The sequence below is a fragment of the Scyliorhinus canicula genome, chromosome 2 (genome assembly GCF_902713615.1).
Source record: "Scyliorhinus canicula chromosome 2, sScyCan1.1, whole genome shotgun sequence".
Taxonomy (NCBI): domain Eukaryota; kingdom Metazoa; phylum Chordata; class Chondrichthyes; order Carcharhiniformes; family Scyliorhinidae; genus Scyliorhinus; species Scyliorhinus canicula.
In genome coordinates, this window is record NC_052147.1 from 92145984 (window position 1) to 92165816 (window position 19833).

Sequence of the window (19833 nt, forward strand, 5' to 3'; positions counted from 1 at the left end):
TGCCAACGACTAAGGGAGATTGTCCCACCCCGCCAAATCAGTATTCCCCCCACCGCAAAAAAAAACACCACCACCACCACCAAACTGGAAAATTAAACTTCCGGAGCCCTGCCCAGTCCCAAGCCATCTGCACTCCCAGATACTTAGTGAGACACCGCCAAGTGGAATAGCGACCCTCTCACCCCCGCTTCCACTTCCAGTGGGGAGACCATGAAAACCTCACTTTTCCATAGGTTTAACTTGTACCCCAAGAACTTCACAAACCTCTGAAGCAACTCCATTATACCCCCATTGATACTGTCGGCTCCGAGATGTACAAGGGCAGGTCATCTGCATGTAGGGACACTCTATATTCTACCTTGCCCTTCATCATCCCCTTCCTCAACCTCGACCTCCTTAGAGCAATGGCTAAGGGCTCTATAGCCATTGCAAACAGAAGGGGGGACATGGGCACCCCTACCTCCTTCCCCGATGTAATGCAAAATACCCCGAATTTGAATTATTTGTGCATACGCTTGCTCTTGGTTCCTTGATTTTAAAATTCAGAGTACTCAATTCATTTTTTTTTCAGTTAAGGGGCAATTTAGTGTGGCCAATCCACCTACCATGCACATCTTTGGGTTGATGGGGTGAAACCCACACAAACACGGGGAAAATGTGCAAACTCCACATGGACAGTGACCCAGAGCCAGGATCGAACCTGGGACCTCGGCACCATGGGACTGCAATGTTAACCGATGCACCACCATGCTGTCCCTGCCCTTGGTTCCTTATATAGCAGCCCCACCCATGCCCCAAATTTCGGCCGATCCCAAACCTCTCCAGTACCGCCATCAGATAACCCCATTTAACCCGATCGATACCTTTTCCGCATCCAGAGCCACCACCACTTCCGTCTCCCTTCCCTCTGCTGGAGAGAGGACCACATTCAGCAACTTCCTCACGTTCGAAAACAACTACCTTCTCTTAACGAACCCGGTCTGATCCTCCCTGATCACCTTAAGGAGACACCCCTCCAGCCTTAACACTAACACCTTGGCCAAATGTTTGGCATCTACATTCAGCAGAGAAATGGGTCTATATGACCAACACTCCACCGGTCCTTGATTTCTTTAGCAATAACGAAATGGAAGCCTGCTCCAACGTTTGTGGCAAGATACCTCTGTCCATCGTGTCTTCGAACATGCCCACCATTAGCGGAGCTAGCTTGTCTTTAAATTCCTTATAGAATTTGGCTGGGAACAGGTCGGGCCCCACCACCTTCCCTTCCTGCGTCCTCCCAATTGCCTCCCTCACTGGCTCCTCCAAGCCCACCCTATCCTCCTCTCCCAACCGTGGGTATTCCAACCCATCCAAGAACTCCTTCTTCACCCGTTTGTCCCCTGGTGGCTCCGACCTATATAGTCTCTATCAAATTCTTCAAATACTTCATTGACCTACTCCGGAGCCACCACCAACTTCCTCACTTTATTCCGTATCCGAACTATCTCCCTCTCCGTTGTCACCCTCTGGAGTTGGTCGGCCAGCATGCGTCCTGCTTTCTCCCCATACTGATATACCGTCCCCTTCGCCTTTCTCAGCTGACGTACCGCTTTCCCGATGGACAGTTAATCGAACCTCGCTTGTAACTCCTCACAGGGGCTGGTTTAACACAGGGGCTGGTTTAGTGCAGTGGGCTAAGGCAGCTGGCTTGTAATGCAGAACAAGACCAGCAGCGCAGGTTCAATTCCTGTTCCAGCCTCCCCGAACAGGTACGGAATGTGGCGATTAGGGGCTTTTTACAGTAACTTAATTGAAGCCTACTTGTGACAATAAGCAATTATTATTATCTTAACTCGGAGACCCGGGTCCGTCCTTCAGCATACTTCCCATCTACCTCCCAAATCTCCTCTATCAGTCTTTGCCGTTCTTCCCTCTCCACCCTGTCTACCTTAGCCTTAAACAAAATCACCCCCCCCCCCCCTTACTACCGCCTTCAGCGCCTCCCAGACTACCGATTGCGAGACCGTACAATTAAACACCACACACACCTCGATCACCTTCCCAATCTTCTCACAGAAGCTCTGGCCCGCTAACATCCCCACATCCATTCTCCACCCGTCCTCTGAGCTACTCTCTTTTCCAATACCACATCCATCCAGTGCGGAGCATGATCCAAAATCACAATTACTGAATAGACCTCCGAATCCCAGCCAATAGCACCTTTCCCACCACAAGGAAGTCAATTCTTGAGTACACCTTGTATACCGGGGAGAAAAATGAATACTCCTGTACCTCTGGGTGTAGAAATCTCCATGGATATACTTCTCCTAGCTCCCCCATAAGCCCAGCCAACAGTTTTTCAAATTCACTGGACATCACCTCGATCAGAGATTCCACCGTGAGGGGAGTTACACCATATTGTGCTCCTTCCCCCGTCACCTTTTTTCCCGCTTGAGACGTTGACTCACTCGACGACGGATTTTCGTTCGCCCCCTTCTTTCCATCTTCTTCTTCTGGGCCTTTGACATCGTACCCCTATCTAATATCTTCCTGCACCGACCTATTCACAAATTGTCCCTGGGATCGGGCATTAAAGTTCAAGAAACCAGAACCTCGAGCAGGAGCTTCCCAATGTGCGAACTCCACCTACATGTTGTCACCAGAAGTCGTTGAGTAGCTACCCTCACTAACAGTTTTAAAAAATTTATTTTGTTATTTATTTTGCTGTCCATTTTGTTATTTAAGCCCTAATTACACAGGCTCTGATTGTACCGTGTGGTATTCCAATTATATTACGTCCATAACGTCGCCCGTGTCTACTCTTTATTATTTTTAAGAGTTCCATAAATTTGGACAAGCATGATCTTAGAACATAAGAACTAGGAGCAGGAGTAGGCCATCTGGCCCCTCGAGCCTGCTCTGCCAGTCAATGAGATCATGGCTGATCTTTTGTGGACTCGGCTCCACTTTCCGGCCCGAACACCATAACCCTTAATCCCTTTTTTCTTCAAAAAACTATCTATCTTTACCTTAAAAGCATTTAATGAAGGAGCCTCAACTGCTTCACTGGGCAAGGAATTCCATAGATTCACAACCCTTTGGGTGAAGAAGTTCCTCCTAAACTCAGTCCTAAATCTACTTCCCCTTATTTTGAGGCTATGTCCCCTAGTTCTGCTTTCACCCGCCAATGGAAACAACCTGCCCGCATCTATCCTATCTATTCCCTTCATAATTTTAAATGTTTCTATAAGATCCCCCCTCATCCTTCTAAATTCCAACGAGTACAGTCCCTTCAGCTCTGGGATTAACCTAGTGAATCTCCTCTGCACACCCTCCAGTGCCAGTATGTCCTTTCTCAAGTAAGGAGACCAAAACTGAACACAATACTCCAGCTGTGGCCTCACTAACACCTTATACAATTGCAACATAACCTCCCTAGTCTTAAACTCCATCCCTCTAGCAATGAAGGACAAAATTCCATTTGCCTTCTTAATCACCTGTTGCACCTGTAAACCAACTTTCTGTGACTCATGCACTAGCACACCCAGGTCTCTCTGCACAGCGGCATGCTTTAATATTTTATCGTTTAAATAATAATCCCGTTTGCTGTTATTCCTACCAAAATGGATAACCTCACATTTGTCAACATTGTATTCCATCTGCCAGACCCTAGCCCATTCACTTAACCTATCCAAATCCCTCTGCAGACTTCCAGTATCATCTGCACTTTTCGCTTTACCACTCATCTTAATGTCATCTGCAAACTTGGACACGTTGCCCTTGGTCCCCAACTCCAAATCATCTATGTAAATTGTGAACAATTGTGGGCCCAACACGGATCCCTGAGGGACACCACTAGCTACTGATTGCCAACCAGAGAAACACCCATTAATCCCCACTCTTTGCTTTCTATTAATTAACCAATCCTCTATCCATGCTACTACTTTACCCTTAATGCCATGCATCTTTATCTTAGAACATAGAACATAGAACAGTACAGCACAGAACAGGCCCTTCGTCCCTCGATGTTGTGCCGAGCAATGATCACCCTACTCAAGCCAACGTATCCAACCAATACCAGTAACCCCCCCCATTAACCTTATTTTTTAGGACACTAAGGGCAATTTAGCATGGCCAATCCACCTAACCCGCACATCTTTGGACTGTGGGAGGAAACCGGAGCACCTGGAGGAAACCCACGCACACACGGGGAGGACGTGCAGACTCCGCACAGACAGTGACCCAGCCGGGAACTGAACCTGGGACCCTGGAGCTGTGAAGCATTTATGCTAACTACCATGCTACCGTGCTGCCCCAAATCTTATGCAGAGTGCTAAAAAAAATGGCTAGGGAAATTGCAGATGCACTAATGATGATTTACCAAAATTCACTCGACTCTGGGGTGGTCCCGGAGTGCATCTTATGCAGCAACCTTTTGTTGCACCTTGTCAAAGGCTTTCTGGAAATCCAGATATACCACATCCATTGGCTCCCCGTTATCTACTGCACTGGTAATGTCCTCAAAAAATTCCACTAAATTAGTTAGGCATGACCTGCCCTTTATGAATCCATGCTGCGTCTGCCCAATGGGACAGTTTCTATCCAGATGCCTCGCTATTTCTTCCTTGATGATAGATTCCAGCATCTTCCCTACTACCGAAGTTAAGCTCACTGGCCTATAATTTCCTGCTCTCTGCCTACCTCCTTTTTTAAACAGTGGTGTCACGTTTGCTAATTTCCAATCCACTGGGACCACCCCAGAGTCTAGTGAATTTTGGTAAATCATCATTAGTGCATCTGCAATTTCCCTAGCCATTTCTTTTAGCGCTCTGGGATGCATTCCATCAGGGCCAGGAGACTTGTCTATCTTTAGCCCCATTAGCTTGCCCATCACTATCTCCTTAGTGATAACAATCCTCTCAAGGTCCTCACCTGCCATAGCCTCATTTCTATCAGTTGCTGGCATTTTATTTGTGTCTTCCACTGTGAAGACCGACCCAAAAAACCTGTTCAGTTCCTCAGCCATTTCCTCATCTCCCATTATTAAAACTCCCTTCTCATCCTCTAAAGGACCAATATTTACCTTAGCCACTCTTTTTTGTTTTATATATTTGTAAAAACTTTTACTGTCTGTTTTTATATTCTGAGCAAGTTTACCAAGTTCCAATTCCCACTCGAGATGTGCCTCACTCCGGATGTGTCTCCTTGAAAAGCGCAAGCTTACTGAGTGCGCTTTCTGTCTGTCTTTTATGCAGACCTCAGCTAATCGATGACTCAAAAAATACCTAAACTTCAAAGAGAAGAATACAATGTGCCCTTTGTGCCCCTAAACAGGCCTCAGGTGACTGACAGATAACTGCCTCTCAGCAATTAGGGTGGGGGCAGCTTCAACCAATCAGACACTAAGCTACACACCACTTTTAACTGAAAAACAGCAGAATTAGATTTTCCACTTACCTTTCCTGATTACCTCACTGCACCAAATTACCAAGTTCCAATTCCCACTCGAGATGTGCCTCACTCCGGATGTGTCTCCTTTTTTTTTGTTTTTTTATAAATTTAGAGTACCCAATTATTTTGTTCCAATTAAGGGGCAATTTAATGTGGCCAGTTAACTTACCCTGCACATCTTTGGGTTGTGGGGATGAAATCCACGCAAACACGGGGAGAATGTGCAAACTCCACACGGACAGTGACCCAGGGTCGGGATCGAACCTGGGACCTCGGCGCCATGAGACAGCAATGCGAACCAGTACGCCATCGTGCTGCCCCTACTATAGTCTTCTAATTTTTTATGTATCTATTAATGTCTCTGCTATCCCTTTCCTAATTTATTTTACTATGTGTGAATGCAGTCCAAGGAACCATAGGTTTTGACCCCTCTGGTTAGTTTATCAAATATATTCTCCTTTTCTATCTTGAATATCATCTTCTTTGATCACTCCTTCTAAAGTCTTTTTCAACTTTAGTAGACACCACAGTATGTACTTAGACAAGTAATTATTCTATTTTTGCCATTTTGATGACATTACGTATGAAGTCTATCTTGTGGTCCTGACCATATCCTGATTTTTCTTTTGTTTGTATCAGTTGAAATGAAATGAAATGTATATTCCTATTTGTGTTTCTTATATTCCTCAATTTTGTAGTTCTGGGTTAGCCCTGCTGCCTCACGGCGCCGAGGTCCCAGGTTCGATCCCGGCTCTGGGTCACTGTCCGTGTGGAGTTTGCACATTCTCCCCGTGTTTGCGTGGGTTTCGCCCCCACAACCCAAAGATGTGCAAGGTAGGTGGATTGGCCATGCTAAATTGCCCCTTAATTGGAAAAAATTAATTGGGTACTCTAAATTTATTAAAAAAAAATAAAAAAATTTTGTAGTTCATCTTTGCTTTCCTAATTTAAAAGAAATTCTTCTCTTATTCCTTTTTGTCATCGTCCTTATCTCCTTTTCCTTAAACTTATTTATCGTATGTCGTATACTTTATTTTTTCATCTATGGAACGATCTGTCTGGATGTACGCAGAACGATACTTTTCACTGTACCTCGGTACACATGACAATGAATCTAAATCCAAAATTCAGGATTATGTTTTAGAAAAGAGTGGAATTGGAGGAGTGCAGAGATTTCAGAGGATTGTCGGACTGAAGATGGGCATAACGTAAGGGAGAGGGATGAGGTCAAGGAGAGAGTTGAAAACAAGCGTAAGAATTTTAAAGTCAAAGAATTGTCCAGTTACCTTTCTAGGTTACGAGCGCAGTGTGTTGAATGGAATTTAATGTATTAGAATATGGACCACAGGATTTTGGATGAATTTCAGTTTACAGTGGGTCCATAATGAGAAGATGGCTAGGAGAACACTGTAATAGTTCTGATGAAAGATCATGAGCCTGCAATATTAAATCTGTTTATCTCCACTGATGCCGCCTGACCTGCTAAGTTTTTCCAGCATTTTTTATTTTTATTTCAAATTTCCAGTATCTGCAATATTTTTCTTTGAAGATTGTAAAGAATCGGTCTAGAGATAACAAAGCATGATTGTGGATCTCAGAAGTAGATGAGCAGGGACAGGATGGAGATGGGCAATGTTATTGACCTGGTGATAGTGAGGACACTGAGTTGTTGGCCACCCATTGGTCTAATAGAATGCCATGGTTGTGGATGAACACCGGGGAGAGATGGGTATGGATTTGGGAGGTGACAGCATGTTTGAGGATTTTGAAGAGGAAAAGGAGGTTGTGGATGGAATGGTAGATTGCAAGAACAAAGAATTTACAGATTTTCTTGAGGATGATGATGGCTGATTTGAAAGGAAGAGGGACGATGTTTGAGGACATTAATAATATTACCTAAGTACCGAACCTGTAGCCCCCCCCCCCCCTCCCGCTACCTTCCCCCGACTATTCTTCCTCTTGTACATTGGCCACAAATAGGTCCCGGAACAGTTGCATGAATGGCTCCCACGTTCTGTGGAAGCCGTCGTCCGACCCTCGGATGGCAAATTTGATTTTCTCCATTTGGAGAGATTCCGAGAGGTCGGACAGCCAGTCCGCAGCTCTGGGCGGTGCTGCTGACCGCCAGCCAAACAGGATTCTACGGCGGGCGATCAGGGAGGCAAAGGCAAGGGCGTCCGCCCTCCTCCCCAGGAATAGATCTGGCTGTTCTGAAACCCCGAAGACCGCCACTATCGGGCATGGCTCCACCCTCACTCCCACCACTTTGGACATAACCTCGAAGAAGGCTGTCCAGTACTCCACGAGTCTGGGGCAAGACCAGAACATGTGGGCGTGGTTGGCCGGGCCTCTTTGGCACCGTTCACATCTGTCTTCCACCTCCGGGAAGAACCTACTCATACGGGTTCTTGTTAAGTGGGCTCTATGTACCACTTTTAGTTGCGTCAGGCTGAGCCTTGCGCACGTGGAGGTGGAGTTGACCCTATGCAGTGCTTCGCTCCAGAGTCCCCACCCTATCTCCATCCCCAGGTCGTCCTCCCATTTCCTTCTTGTTGCGTCCAGTACGGTGTCGTCCCTATCTACCAGTCGGTCATACATGTCACTACAGTTCCCTTTCTCTAGGATACTTGCGTCCAGTAGGTCTTCCAGTAGTGTCTGTCGTGGCGGTTGTGGGTACGTCCTTGTCTCCTTTCGTAGGAAGTTTTTGAGCTGCAGGTACCGTAGCTCGTTCCCCCCAGCTAGCTGAAATTTCTCTGTCAGTTCGTCCAGTGTTGCGATCCTGTCGTCCGTGTATAGGTCCCTGACTGTCAGTGTCCCCCCGTCCTGCCTCCACCTTTTGAAGGTGGCGTCAGTCAGTGCTGGTGTGAACCTATGGTTGTTGCAGATGGGAGCCCTGTTCGACATTTTGGTCAGGCCAAGTTGCTGCTGCAGTTGGTTCCAGGATTGGAGGGTGGCTGTCACCACTGGGCTGCTGGAGTGTTTTTTGGGTGGGGATGGGAGTGCTGCCGTGGCGAGGGCCCGGAGGGAGGTTCCCATGCAGGAGGCCTCCTCCGCACGCACCCACTCAGCCTCTGGCTCCTGGATCCATCCCCTTACTCGCTCGGCTGTTGCTGCCCAGTGGTAGAATTGTAGATTCGGGAGGGCTAGCCCTCCCCTGGTTTTTGTTTTTTGTAAGACCTTCTTTGGGATCCTAGCATTTTTACCCCCCCCATACGAACGCCATGATGAGTTTGTCCAGCGCTTTGAAAAAGGCCTTGGGGATGTAGATCGGAATGGATCTAAACAGGAAGAGGAACCTGGGCAGTACGTTCATTTTGATCGTCTGAACTCTCCCCGCGAGGGAGAGCGGGAGTGTGTTCCATCTTTGCAGGTCCTTTTTAACTTCCTCCATCAGGCTGGTGAGGTTCCATTTGTGGATCCCTTTCCAGTCATGGGCTATTTGGATCCCCAGGTAGCGGAATTTATGTCGGGCTTGATTGAACGGCAGCCCCTTTAGTGCTGCCCCCCCCCCCCCCCCCCTTGCGGGTGTACTGGGAAGATCTCACTTTTGCTCATGTTGAGTTTGTAGCCCGAGAAGGCTCCAAACTCTTTCAGGAGCGCGATGATTCCGTCCATGCTGCTTTGTGGGTCCGAGATATAGAGGAGCAGATCATCCGCATAGAGTGAGACTCTGTGCTCTCTACCTCCCCTTCGGATCCCCCTCCAATTTTTTGCTGCCCTGAGCGCGATTGCTAGCGGTTCAATTGCTAGTGCGAACAGCAGCGGGGACAGTGGGCATCCTTGTCTGGTGCCCCTGTGCAGCTGGAAGTATTGGGAGTTGGTATTGTTGGTCTGTACACTCGCCATGGGAGCGTTGTACAGGAGCTTTACCCAAGCGGTGAACCCTGTTCCAAGCCCGAACCGCTCCAGTACCTCTATGAGGTATTTCCACTCGACTCTGTCGAAGGCCTTTTCTGCGTCCAGGGAGACGATCACCTCTTGTGTTCTCTCCCCGGAGGGGGTCATTATCACGTTCAGCAGGCGCCCTAATATTACCTAACATGACGGCTAGGAAGATAAATGGATGGTTAACATTTTGGTGGGAATAGGGTTGAATAGTTGAGCTTGGAGAGAAACTAGAGAAAATGTGACTTGGTGGGCTAGGGGAAAGAAAGGAGGTGGGAGAGGCAGCTGAATGGATTGGATCAATCCTGGTGAAATAGAATTCCATAAACTCCTTTGCTTGTGCTGGAGGTGAGGGTGGAGGGGATGGGGAAGAAAGATTGAAGAAAAATAGTTTGTAACAAAGAAAAGAAGCCTAGGGTATCTTTACATTCCAGGATGATCCTAGAATCGTGAGCAGGATGAGGAGAGCTGGGTCCTGTGGTGCGACCAGCCAGATTTGGTGAAACTAGTCCATCATCAATTTTTCAAGCTTGCATTCCACGGACTAAGGGCGTGAAGATGGGGGCGGTCGTGTGGAGAATGACCGGGGTGAGAGAGGGTTATCATTTTAAAAGCGAAGCATGAAATTTCAGAAGTTGAATATTTAATCATTTTCAGTGAGAAAGGATGGAAGCAGAAACGCAAGAGAAAATGCTGGAAAATCTCAGCAAGTCTGGCAGCATCTGTAGGGAGAGTAAAGAGCTAACGTTTCGAGTCCAATGACTCTTTGTCAAAGCTAACAGACAGAGAAAGTGGGAAATATTTATACTGTGGAGTGTGAATGAAAGATGAGTCATAGCCACAGAAACCCAGGGAAACCGGGTGCTAATGGTCACAGAAACCAAGGGGAAAGAGTGCTAATGGCAGTCCCCAGAGAGAACAAAAGATGTGAAAGGTCAAACAGCAGGGAAACTAACATCAGAGGATGAACTATAGGTGTAGGGGAAGGGGGAAGCAAAGAGGAGAAAGGTGAAGGAAAGGTGAATAAGATTGGCAGGGGGAATTAAATATATATTAAGAACGAAAGAAATGGTAAAAGACAGTTAAAATGAAATGGGATGAAAACAAATGGGTCGAGGTGGGGTAGAGCTGATCATCGGAAATTGTTGAATTCGATGTTGAGACTGGAAGGCTGTAGCGTGCCTAACTGGAAGATGAGATGTTGTTCCTCCAGTTTGCGTTGCGCTTCACTGGAACATTGCAGCAGGCCAAGAACAGACATGTGGGCATGGGAGCAGGTTAAAATGGCAAGCAACAGGAAGGTCGGGGTCCTGAATGCGCACAAACAGAAGATGCTCAGCAAAGCGATCACTCAGTCTGCGGTTGGTCTCTCCGATATAGAGGAGAACACATTGGGAGCAGCAAATGCAGTAGACCTGGAAGCAGACTTGCTTTGCCTCAATCCAGTTTGATTCTTGACTGGATTATGAGGAATCACCGGTTTCAGTTTTACTGATGAATTCCTGAGCTCACCCTATCCTGACTCAACTGTTCTCTTGTTATTTCAGGGTATGATTCACAGGGATTTGAAACCTGTTAATATATTTTTGGATTCCAATGATCACGTGAAGATAGGAGATTTTGGCTTAGCCACAGATCATCTCTCTAATGTGGTGAGTGAGAAACTTAATGTGCCTCGCGTGAATAGATTATGAAGGCAGCGCTTTCTGTTTCTGATATGTTGTGTGGTGCAGTTATTTGGATATTTGCAGTTATTGTTTGGGAATGAATACGTGTTTTCCCTAAATGCTTTTTGGGGGAGGGAGGGGAGGTTGTGGTTCTTTGGCCCACGTACTAAATTTATGTGTTGCTATCAAGGAATCCTTTTTAATTTTGAAAATATTAAAATCCAGGACATCGAGTAGACTGATGTTTTAAAATTACTTTGCAATCCTTTGCCACCCTCTTAGCAGTTACTGTCATCCATTTGGTATAATTAAATTGGGTTTCAATGTCTTTGATTCGCTAGATTGTGAAGTACCTCATTTATTGGGTGGAATCTGTCTCACTCTAGAGAAAGAAGCATTGCCTCTGGGCTCTAGGAGCTGGAGGATCAGTCAAGGCCTGCAAGCTGAGAGGTCTCATCGATTTCAGACGAGTGGATACCTAAGAATGTTGAGTTAAAGGAAATTGCTGTTAGCCAAATGGGTTTGCCCATTTCCGACTGATCCAGTCCATGTTAGAAGTCTTTTCAAAAGTATTCTCTTGAACCTTTCGCTCTCAAAGCTTTAAATATCCGCTCTGGATGCTTAGCTGTCCATTTCAATGTTTTTCCCAGGAATTTTATTACTCATCTTTAATGTTTTTGGCCAAAACGTTCTGACCAACTTCTCTTCTTCCTCCTGACTTTCTGATTTTTTAAAAACTTGAGTTTCTAGAATATGAACTGCCTTCACTAGCTTACAGGAAAATAGAAAAGACGGCAGGTTGCCTAAACTTGGCTTGTAATCCTGTGATTTTAAAAGGTACGTTGATTGATGACGGGATTTGGTCGGTTAGAAATGGAGAACCTGTTTCTTCTGGAGGGGGAATGTAGAAAAAGGGGGCATAATCTTCGAGCGAGGATATTAAGGTGTGAAATTGGGAAATTGTTTGTCGAATAAAGGGTAATGAAAATCCCAAACTATGTCCTCCAAAAGGCTGCGGAAGCTGGATTAATTGTAATTTTGAAGACCGAGATTGATAGATTTCTATTACTTATGAAGTATCAAGGTATATTGACTAAAGACAGATGGATGGTGTTGATCTATAGATTGGCCATGATCTGGTTAAATGACTGAACAGGTGGAGGGACTGAACAAACTTATTTCCTATTCCCACGTGGCTGGGATTCTCTCTAAAGAAAATGTACCCACTTTACTTAATCTCTCCTCATAATAAGTTATTGATACTGCAAATTCTATTTCTTCCTAGTATGTCCACCTTAAGAAACCTCATTGAGTTCATAATTTTGATATATTCTTTCCTACAGGCAGGTGACAGGCAGGAAACAGATGGCAGTGGATCTGTTCATTTTATCAAGGCCGATCCAGCAGGTGAGGCTGTTTCAATGTCAGGGGGACTCTGGATGACTTTGAGGATGGATTGATACTGATTGACATTTTAGCCCCCACAGAACCAACTTGAGGCCCATACAATGCAGATGCCAAACAGTGTCAATTTAAGTAAAATAAAGGCAAAATACTGCTGATGCTGGAAAACAGAATTTGCTGGATAAACTCAGCAGGTCTGGCAGCATCTGTGGAAGGAGAAATAGAGTCAGCTTTGAGTCCACGAAGACACCACTTCAGTGTCCATTTTAACTCCCATCCAACTGGGCTGGCTGGGCATGTCCCAGTCCTGCAAGCCAGTTATGTGACCCCCATTGCTCAACAAGTCTACCAGTATTCCAGCAGTAAATCCGGTTCAACTTGACACTCTTGAGGCTATCACTGTCAGTTGTGTTACTGCCTGTATTTCTTCTCTGCTTGAGTTGCTTTTTAAAATGCCTGTTTGACTGAGTTGATAGCATTTTTGCCTCATGCCTATGCGCTAGGTTTTGGCTTGATAATTGTTTTCTTTCTACGTCTGTGAAGAGAATTGGGGTATGGTTTAGTTAAATATGTTGAACCATTGCACTTTACTGATGGTCCAGTGTGTAATTGAAAGGGTTTGAATGTCAGAATTGTTGCCTTTTAGACAAGGCATAAAGCCAAATACCTGGCTGTTCCAATGATTCAGGTGGATGTTAAAGTCTGTTTTTAAAAAAAAAAAGCAAGCAGTTCTAGGGTGTCGTGGTCAATAATTCTTCTTTGGCCAATACCATGAACAAAAGCATGAAGAAATTTACACTTTGTATAATGCTTTCACACAAAGTTTCCAAATCATTTCACAAATGCAAGGTAACTAGACATAGAGCAATAATGGCAAAACGGTTAAAGGCGGTATCCAAAAGATACAAATCAACATTCTCATTCGGTATTTTGCTTCAGTTCTTGGAATCATTATGAATCTCAAAACTACAGCTCAGCATTTGTTTCAATTACAGGGAATCTGACAGGAATGGTTGGCACTGCCTTATACGTGAGCCCTGAGGTACAGGGCAACACCAAAGCCTCCTACAATCAGGTAATATATTGCATTTACATATCAAAAAGTTGGGTGGCACAGTGGTTAGCACTGCTGTCTCACAGCACCAAGAACCTGGGTTTGATCCCGTCCCTGGGTCACTGTCCGTGTGGAGTTAGCACATTCTAATGTGCACCGTAGGTGAATTGGTCACACTAAATTGCCCCTTAATTGGAAAAAAATAATTGGGTCCTCTAAATTTATATTAAAAAATACATACCAAGAACAAAGACAATAAATACCTGGATTACTTACAGGTACCGGTTAGCTACTTGTCTCTGTGTAAATGTTTAAGTATCGTCATCCGTAGTGTATCTTTGTTAATGCCACATAATTCTGAGGAGTTTACTTTTGTAGCTTGCTCTTTTCTCTTACCTTGTCCAAAAGCAGTTTAGTTAGCACACTGCTTGGATTGCTGTTGAGGTCATGTCACTGGGAATGGAGTTGTAGTTGCTCATGGTGGGGAATTCGAATCCACCTGTGCTCGATGAGTGGTGACATTGCACACCTCTAGCTTTGTTCACCAACTGTCCATTTAGATGGCAGGGTGACTCCCCCACTCCATCACCACCACCACCTCACCCGTCCCAGCGGATTACGGCCTGCTCTGTCCTTCTAAAAAATATTATAAGGGAATACATCTGACAACAAGTTTATTTACAGCCATCCTAAACCTGTCCTCGCCAACTGTTCGCAGATATTCCATAGAGCAATTGATTTTGAAAGAAAATCTGTGCATATGCTTCAAAATTTGCACTGTGCAATAGAAGGTGATAGTGATTCCCTGTGTGCACCATGCGTGGCTACAAATGAAAATATTGGAATGGAGCGTAAATATCTTATTTAAGCCGGGTAGGATATTGACAGCTGTTGGAGAAATTAATAGCCTTAAGAAAGAATGGTGACATTTAATGGAGGGGAAGATGTAGGGCGCACTGTCCAGCAAAGTATGTCACATTAAGAGCGAAAAATGATGATGGTATAATTGGAAAAGTGCTATGTTGTACAAGTGAGTATTACACACTAATGTGACCAGAAACCTAGCTCTGTGATTATTGTCCCACCCTATTTATTTGTGTGTATGTGAGGTACTTCATGAAATTACAGCGAATTTCCTGTCACCTGTTCCAGAAAGTTGATCTGTTTAGTTTGGGAATCATTTTCTTTGAGATGTCATATCATCCCATGGCCACAGCATCCGAGAGGATCTCTGTTCTCAGCAAATTACGAATGGTAGGTGCTAATACGTTGACTCTTTTGCAGATGTATTGCAATCCAATCATTGTTTTCAAGTGAGATCAATCGACATGAATGAAACGCCCCTGAGTGAGACTTGTTACACTTTTTGCTAACGTGAGACTGATCATAAACAAGCTTAAGTGGGCCCGTGTTAATTTTAGCAGAGTTATTGCAATATATGTTACACTTTATGGCAGATCGAGTGCATGTTGCTTAAAATGAGGGATACATAGAATATTGTAACCTTAATGTTGGTGATTGTGCCGATGATTGGAGGTGGGCTAATGATCTTTCAGCCTTGGGCCACCAAGCTTGTCTGCACAGGATCGTGCAGTTATTATTATTCCGCTTGGCGGAAATGCAACATTATAAAGATAATGAGAAAATAAAGGGATTTATCATTGCAAAGTATTTGTGCCTTTTACAAAAAGGCTCGAGGTTAACTGTTACTTTACATAAACACAACTCCGAGACGTTAAGCAACCTTCAATGCCAATAAGAGAAAAGTGACCCATTGCCGACCATTATCTCCCTCATCTCGGCACACAATGTAGAGCAAAAACATCATTTGCCCTGTGACTAAATATGGGACGGGAAATGCATCACAGTCTGGACAAATCATATCTACACATACACACACACACACATACACACACACACACACACACACACACACACACACAGACGGTTAATTGGACCATCTGGTTGTGGTGAGGAGTGGCGATATGTGGGCACCTTGCATTGTTTTTTCCTCTCATGAAAGCACAGATAAACACTGTGTATCCTCTTGGGGTTTGAGGATTGAAGTGGTGCACCTAGGAGTTTGGGGATTAATGCTGATTTGCCCTGTGAAGGAAAATTGCTTATTTTTCAGTTTATTGATGGAAACATCTTATCTAATTGAAGTTACTTTATCCTCTCGCAGCCCACAATTGAGTTCCCTGAAGATTTTGATGAGGAAAGATGTTCAAAACAGGTACAGTCTTTGGCTTTCACCTGACTGGCAATTGTGTGCACTATTGTGACCTGGAGAAAATATCTGGGCCATAGGTTGTAAGATGGGCTGTTTTCTTTTCCAGAAGTGGAACACGAGCTTCTGAAGCAGATATGAACCATTTATCAGCAAAAAAAAAAACTCTTTATGTTCATTTGTGGTACTCTGAAAACAAAGATTTCAGCAGTACTTGGCACCACTCCATGATTGATTTGGACAAGGAACTCTATCAACAGTTTCACATAATGCCAAACTGGGGCATATAGCTAACATTGAGCTAACCCTCCATTGACCTAATCCGTCTCTCTCTGTGCAATCTTTGTGCCTTTTAATTCTTGGGAAATACCTGCATTCATTTGATTCTGGCCTCTTGAACATCCGTAATTTTAATTACTCCAACATTGGTGGCTGTGCCTTCAGTTGTCTAGGCCGTAAGCCCTGGAATTTCTCTCCATGCCCACTCTGCTTTCTCTACCTTGCTTTCATTCTTTAAGTCACTTTTTAAAACCTGCCTCCTTGGCCAATATTTGGGCCATAGAATATAGAACAGTACAGCACAGAACAGGCCCTTCGCCCCTCGATGTTGTGCCGAGCAATGATCACCCTACTCAAACCCACGTATCCACCCCATACCCGTAACCCAACAACCCCCCCCCCCCCCCCCCCCATTAACCTTACTTTTTAGGACACTACGGGCAATTTAGCATGGCCAATCCACCTAACCCGCACATCTTTGGACTGTGGGAGGAAACCGGAGCACCCGGAGAAAACCCACGCACACACAGGGAGGACGTGCAGACTCCGCACAGACAGTGACCCAGCCGGGAATCGAACCTGGGACCCTGGAGCTGTGAAGCATTTATGCTAACCGCTATGCTACCGTGCTGCCCATGTGCCCTAATATCTCCTTGTGGGCCATTTTATTTTGTAATGCTCCTGTGAAGTGCCTAATACATTTTATTAAGTTGTTAAGGAAAAATGCAGAAAAATACGAGGCTGGATTCTCCGAACAGCGACGCCAAAATCACGTTTGGCGATTGGCTGGAGAATTCCCGTTTGCGCCGGAATCGGGGGCGGCACTGTTTTTGCAATGCTCCACATCCTCAAGCTGCACACCTGAGGCTCTCCCTTGATGCTCCGCCTCCGATGGGTTGAGTCCCCGATGGCGTGGGACACGTGTGCTCACATCGTTCAGGGACCTCCCGTGGTGGCTGCGGACTGAATCCAGCAGTCGCGGGGGGGGGGGGGGGGGGGGGGGGTCATACACACACACACACACCATTCTGCTGGCAGGGGGGGCTTTGGCGGGGGCTAGGGGGACTGGTTGGGGGTGGTCTGGGGGTAGGGAGACTGGTTTAAAGGGGTGGGCAGTTTTTGGCAGACTGGGTCCGCATGCGGCCGGAGCCATGTTGCACAGCGCACTTGCCACAAGCCGCTGCCGTGCACATGCGCGGCCACGGACCTGGCCATTCTCCGCCCGTATTCACAGGTAAAGCCGGACAGAGGATCGGTGCGGGGGCGCCGCTGACTTTCTGGTCGTAAGTCCAGACGGATCCTGTGGACATAGCCGCAGGATTGGAGAATCCATCCCCAGACATTTGAAAACTTCCAGACAGGTCCGTTAAGTGGCAAATTAATTTTAATATAGATAAATATTAATTGGTACACCTGTACCTTAGAAACATTTTTAAAAACTGAATGTGGTTGAAAAGTAAAGACTTGGTGCAGTGGTTAGCACTGCTGCCTCACGCCGCCGAGAGCCGGGTTCGATCCTGGCCCTGGATCACTGTCCGTGTGGAGTTTGTGTGGGTCTGACCCCCACAACCCAAAAACAAGATGTGCAGGGTAGATGGATTGGCCACGCTAAATTGCCCCTTAGTTGGAAAAAATATAATTGGGTACCCTATAAATTAAAAAAGAAAAGCAAAGACTGAGAGAAGTTGTCTTTAAAATTATGAACACGTTGGCACGGGAGATGTGATAAGAATGGGCAGACTTTTCGGATTTTTTGTATCTCAAAATGTTTTCACGGGTGGGAAATGTGGAGGGCAGCCTGCTGGCTGGCTTGTTGAGTTTTCCCGCCGTATTTTTAAACCATTTGTTTAAAAAAATGGAAAGGATGGGTCCCACCATGACTTTTAAAAAAAAAAAAATGTGTTTTATTCCAAAAATATTCAACATGACAAACAATTCCTCAAACATGGTCGTGAACAATGCCCATCGTGTTTCAAAGCCCTCTGCTAAACACCTCAATTCAAACTTAATCTTCCCTAACCGGAGGAAATCGTACAGGTCCGCTAGCCAGGCCGCCACCCCGGCGGAGTTACCGACTGCCATTCCAGCAAAATTCTTCACGGGAAACCAAAGATGCGAAGGCCAGAACATTGACTGTCCTCCCCTCCATTAGCTACGGCATTTCCGATACCCCAAAAATCGCCACCATAGGGTCTGGCCCGGCCTCTATACCCATAATCTTTGCTAGTGTCCCGAACACTCCAGCCCAGTACCTCTGCAACTTCTCACACCTCCAAAACATACGCGCATGATTTGCTGATCCTCGCCCACACTTCCCACACTGTTCTGTTCTGACACCCCCTGGAAGAAGCCATCCATCCTCGCCCGAATCATGTGTACCCTGTGTACCACATTAAACGGTATCAAACTCATCCTTGCACACGAGGAGGTTGAATTCACCCCGCACAGCGCCTCACTCCACACTCCCCAACCTATCTCCCCCCTGCACCACCTCCTCCCATTTTTCCTTGATCCTCATCACTTGTGCTTCCCCTGCACCCCCAACCACCCGTATATGTCCCCAAACCTACCCTCCCCATCCACTTCAGGAAACAGCAACTATTCCAATAGGACATAGTTCCGCAGCCTGGGAAACCCTTTCCACAATTTTGTGCAAAAGTCCCTCACTTGAATATACCTAAATTCACTTCCCTTCGGGAGCTCTACCCTCTCCTGCAGCTCTTCCAGACTCTCAAACCTCTACTCCAAATATAAATCCTTTGCCCTCACCAGCCCCACCTCTCTCCACCTCCTGTACATACAATCCGTCTCCCCCGGCTTGAACCCTTGGTGCCCACGCACCGTCATCCCCTCCATCCTAAAATGTCTCCTCAGTTCGTTCCGCACCTTTATCGTGGACTGTACAACCGTGCCAGCTGTAGCAGCGCTGTCACCATGGCCCTCAGGTTGCACGCCCTACAAGTCTCTTCCTCCATCCTAACCCATTCTAGCCCCTCTCCTTCCCACCACCGCCTCACTTTCTTCACATTCGCTGCCCAGTAGTAGTGCAGCAGGTTGGGTAATGCCAACACCCCTTTCTACCTCTGCCTCTGTAGCAGGGCCCTCTTTACCCGTGGCACCTTCCCTGCCCATATGAACTCCTGAAATCACTGCGTTCGACGTCCGGAAAAAGGCCGTCGGAATAAAAATTGGGAGTGTCTGGAATACGAATAGAAACCTTGGCAGGACGTTCATTTTCACCACTTGGACCCTCTCCGCCAGGTGCAGTGTATTGTTATGGGCCAGGGTTTAGAGAACCCCAAAGTGTATCATGGAGTTCCCCTGACCCACAACTTTTAATAGATTGTGGTATGGGGAGCACATGGCCCACTCTACAGATGTGGTGCAGCAGAAATGGAAAAGTATTTTTTAAAGCAAAACAATGTTTATTCTATGAACTCAAGTTAACCTTTTTAAAACATATAGTGAACATCTTAGCAACCATCAATTCAAATACAACCCCCAAAGAATACAACACTAAGTAATGCTTACGCTGTCCTTTTAACACCCAGAAGACTTACAAAAACATAACCTTTAACAGAAGCACATCAGGTCAAAGTCACTACTGAGAACATTTATAATTCTGAATTCACCAAATGATCAAGAGATAGTCTTTTCATGGCAGAGAGATCAACAGTACACCTGCTCTGTCTGGCTTCAGCTCCAACACTGAAAATGAAACTAAAGCACACCCTGCAGCAAACAGCCTAAAACGAGAGTAAAAAGCTGACAGACAGCCCTGCTCCAGCCACACTCTGACATCACTGATAAACACCCATTTCTTAAAGGTACATTTCTTAAACACCCATTTCTTAAAGATACTCTCACATGACAGTATCCCA

The 19833-nt window shown here is 45.8% G+C and overlaps 1 protein-coding gene across 2 annotated transcripts in view; it reads left to right on the forward strand.

Moving 5' to 3' along the window:
• The window catches only part of eif2ak4 (eukaryotic translation initiation factor 2 alpha kinase 4), a 236481-nt gene that overhangs the window by 125538 nt on the left and 91110 nt on the right, over nt 1-19833 (forward strand). For both annotated transcript variants that reach the window (XM_038782980.1, XM_038782988.1), the window contains 5 exons: nt 10866-10970; nt 12329-12392; nt 13385-13464; nt 14596-14697; nt 15629-15679. In XM_038782980.1, coding sequence (XP_038638908.1) covers nt 10866-10970; nt 12329-12392; nt 13385-13464; nt 14596-14697; nt 15629-15679 — 402 coding nt within the window. The remainder of the gene's footprint in view (nt 1-10865; nt 10971-12328; nt 12393-13384; nt 13465-14595; nt 14698-15628; nt 15680-19833) is intronic.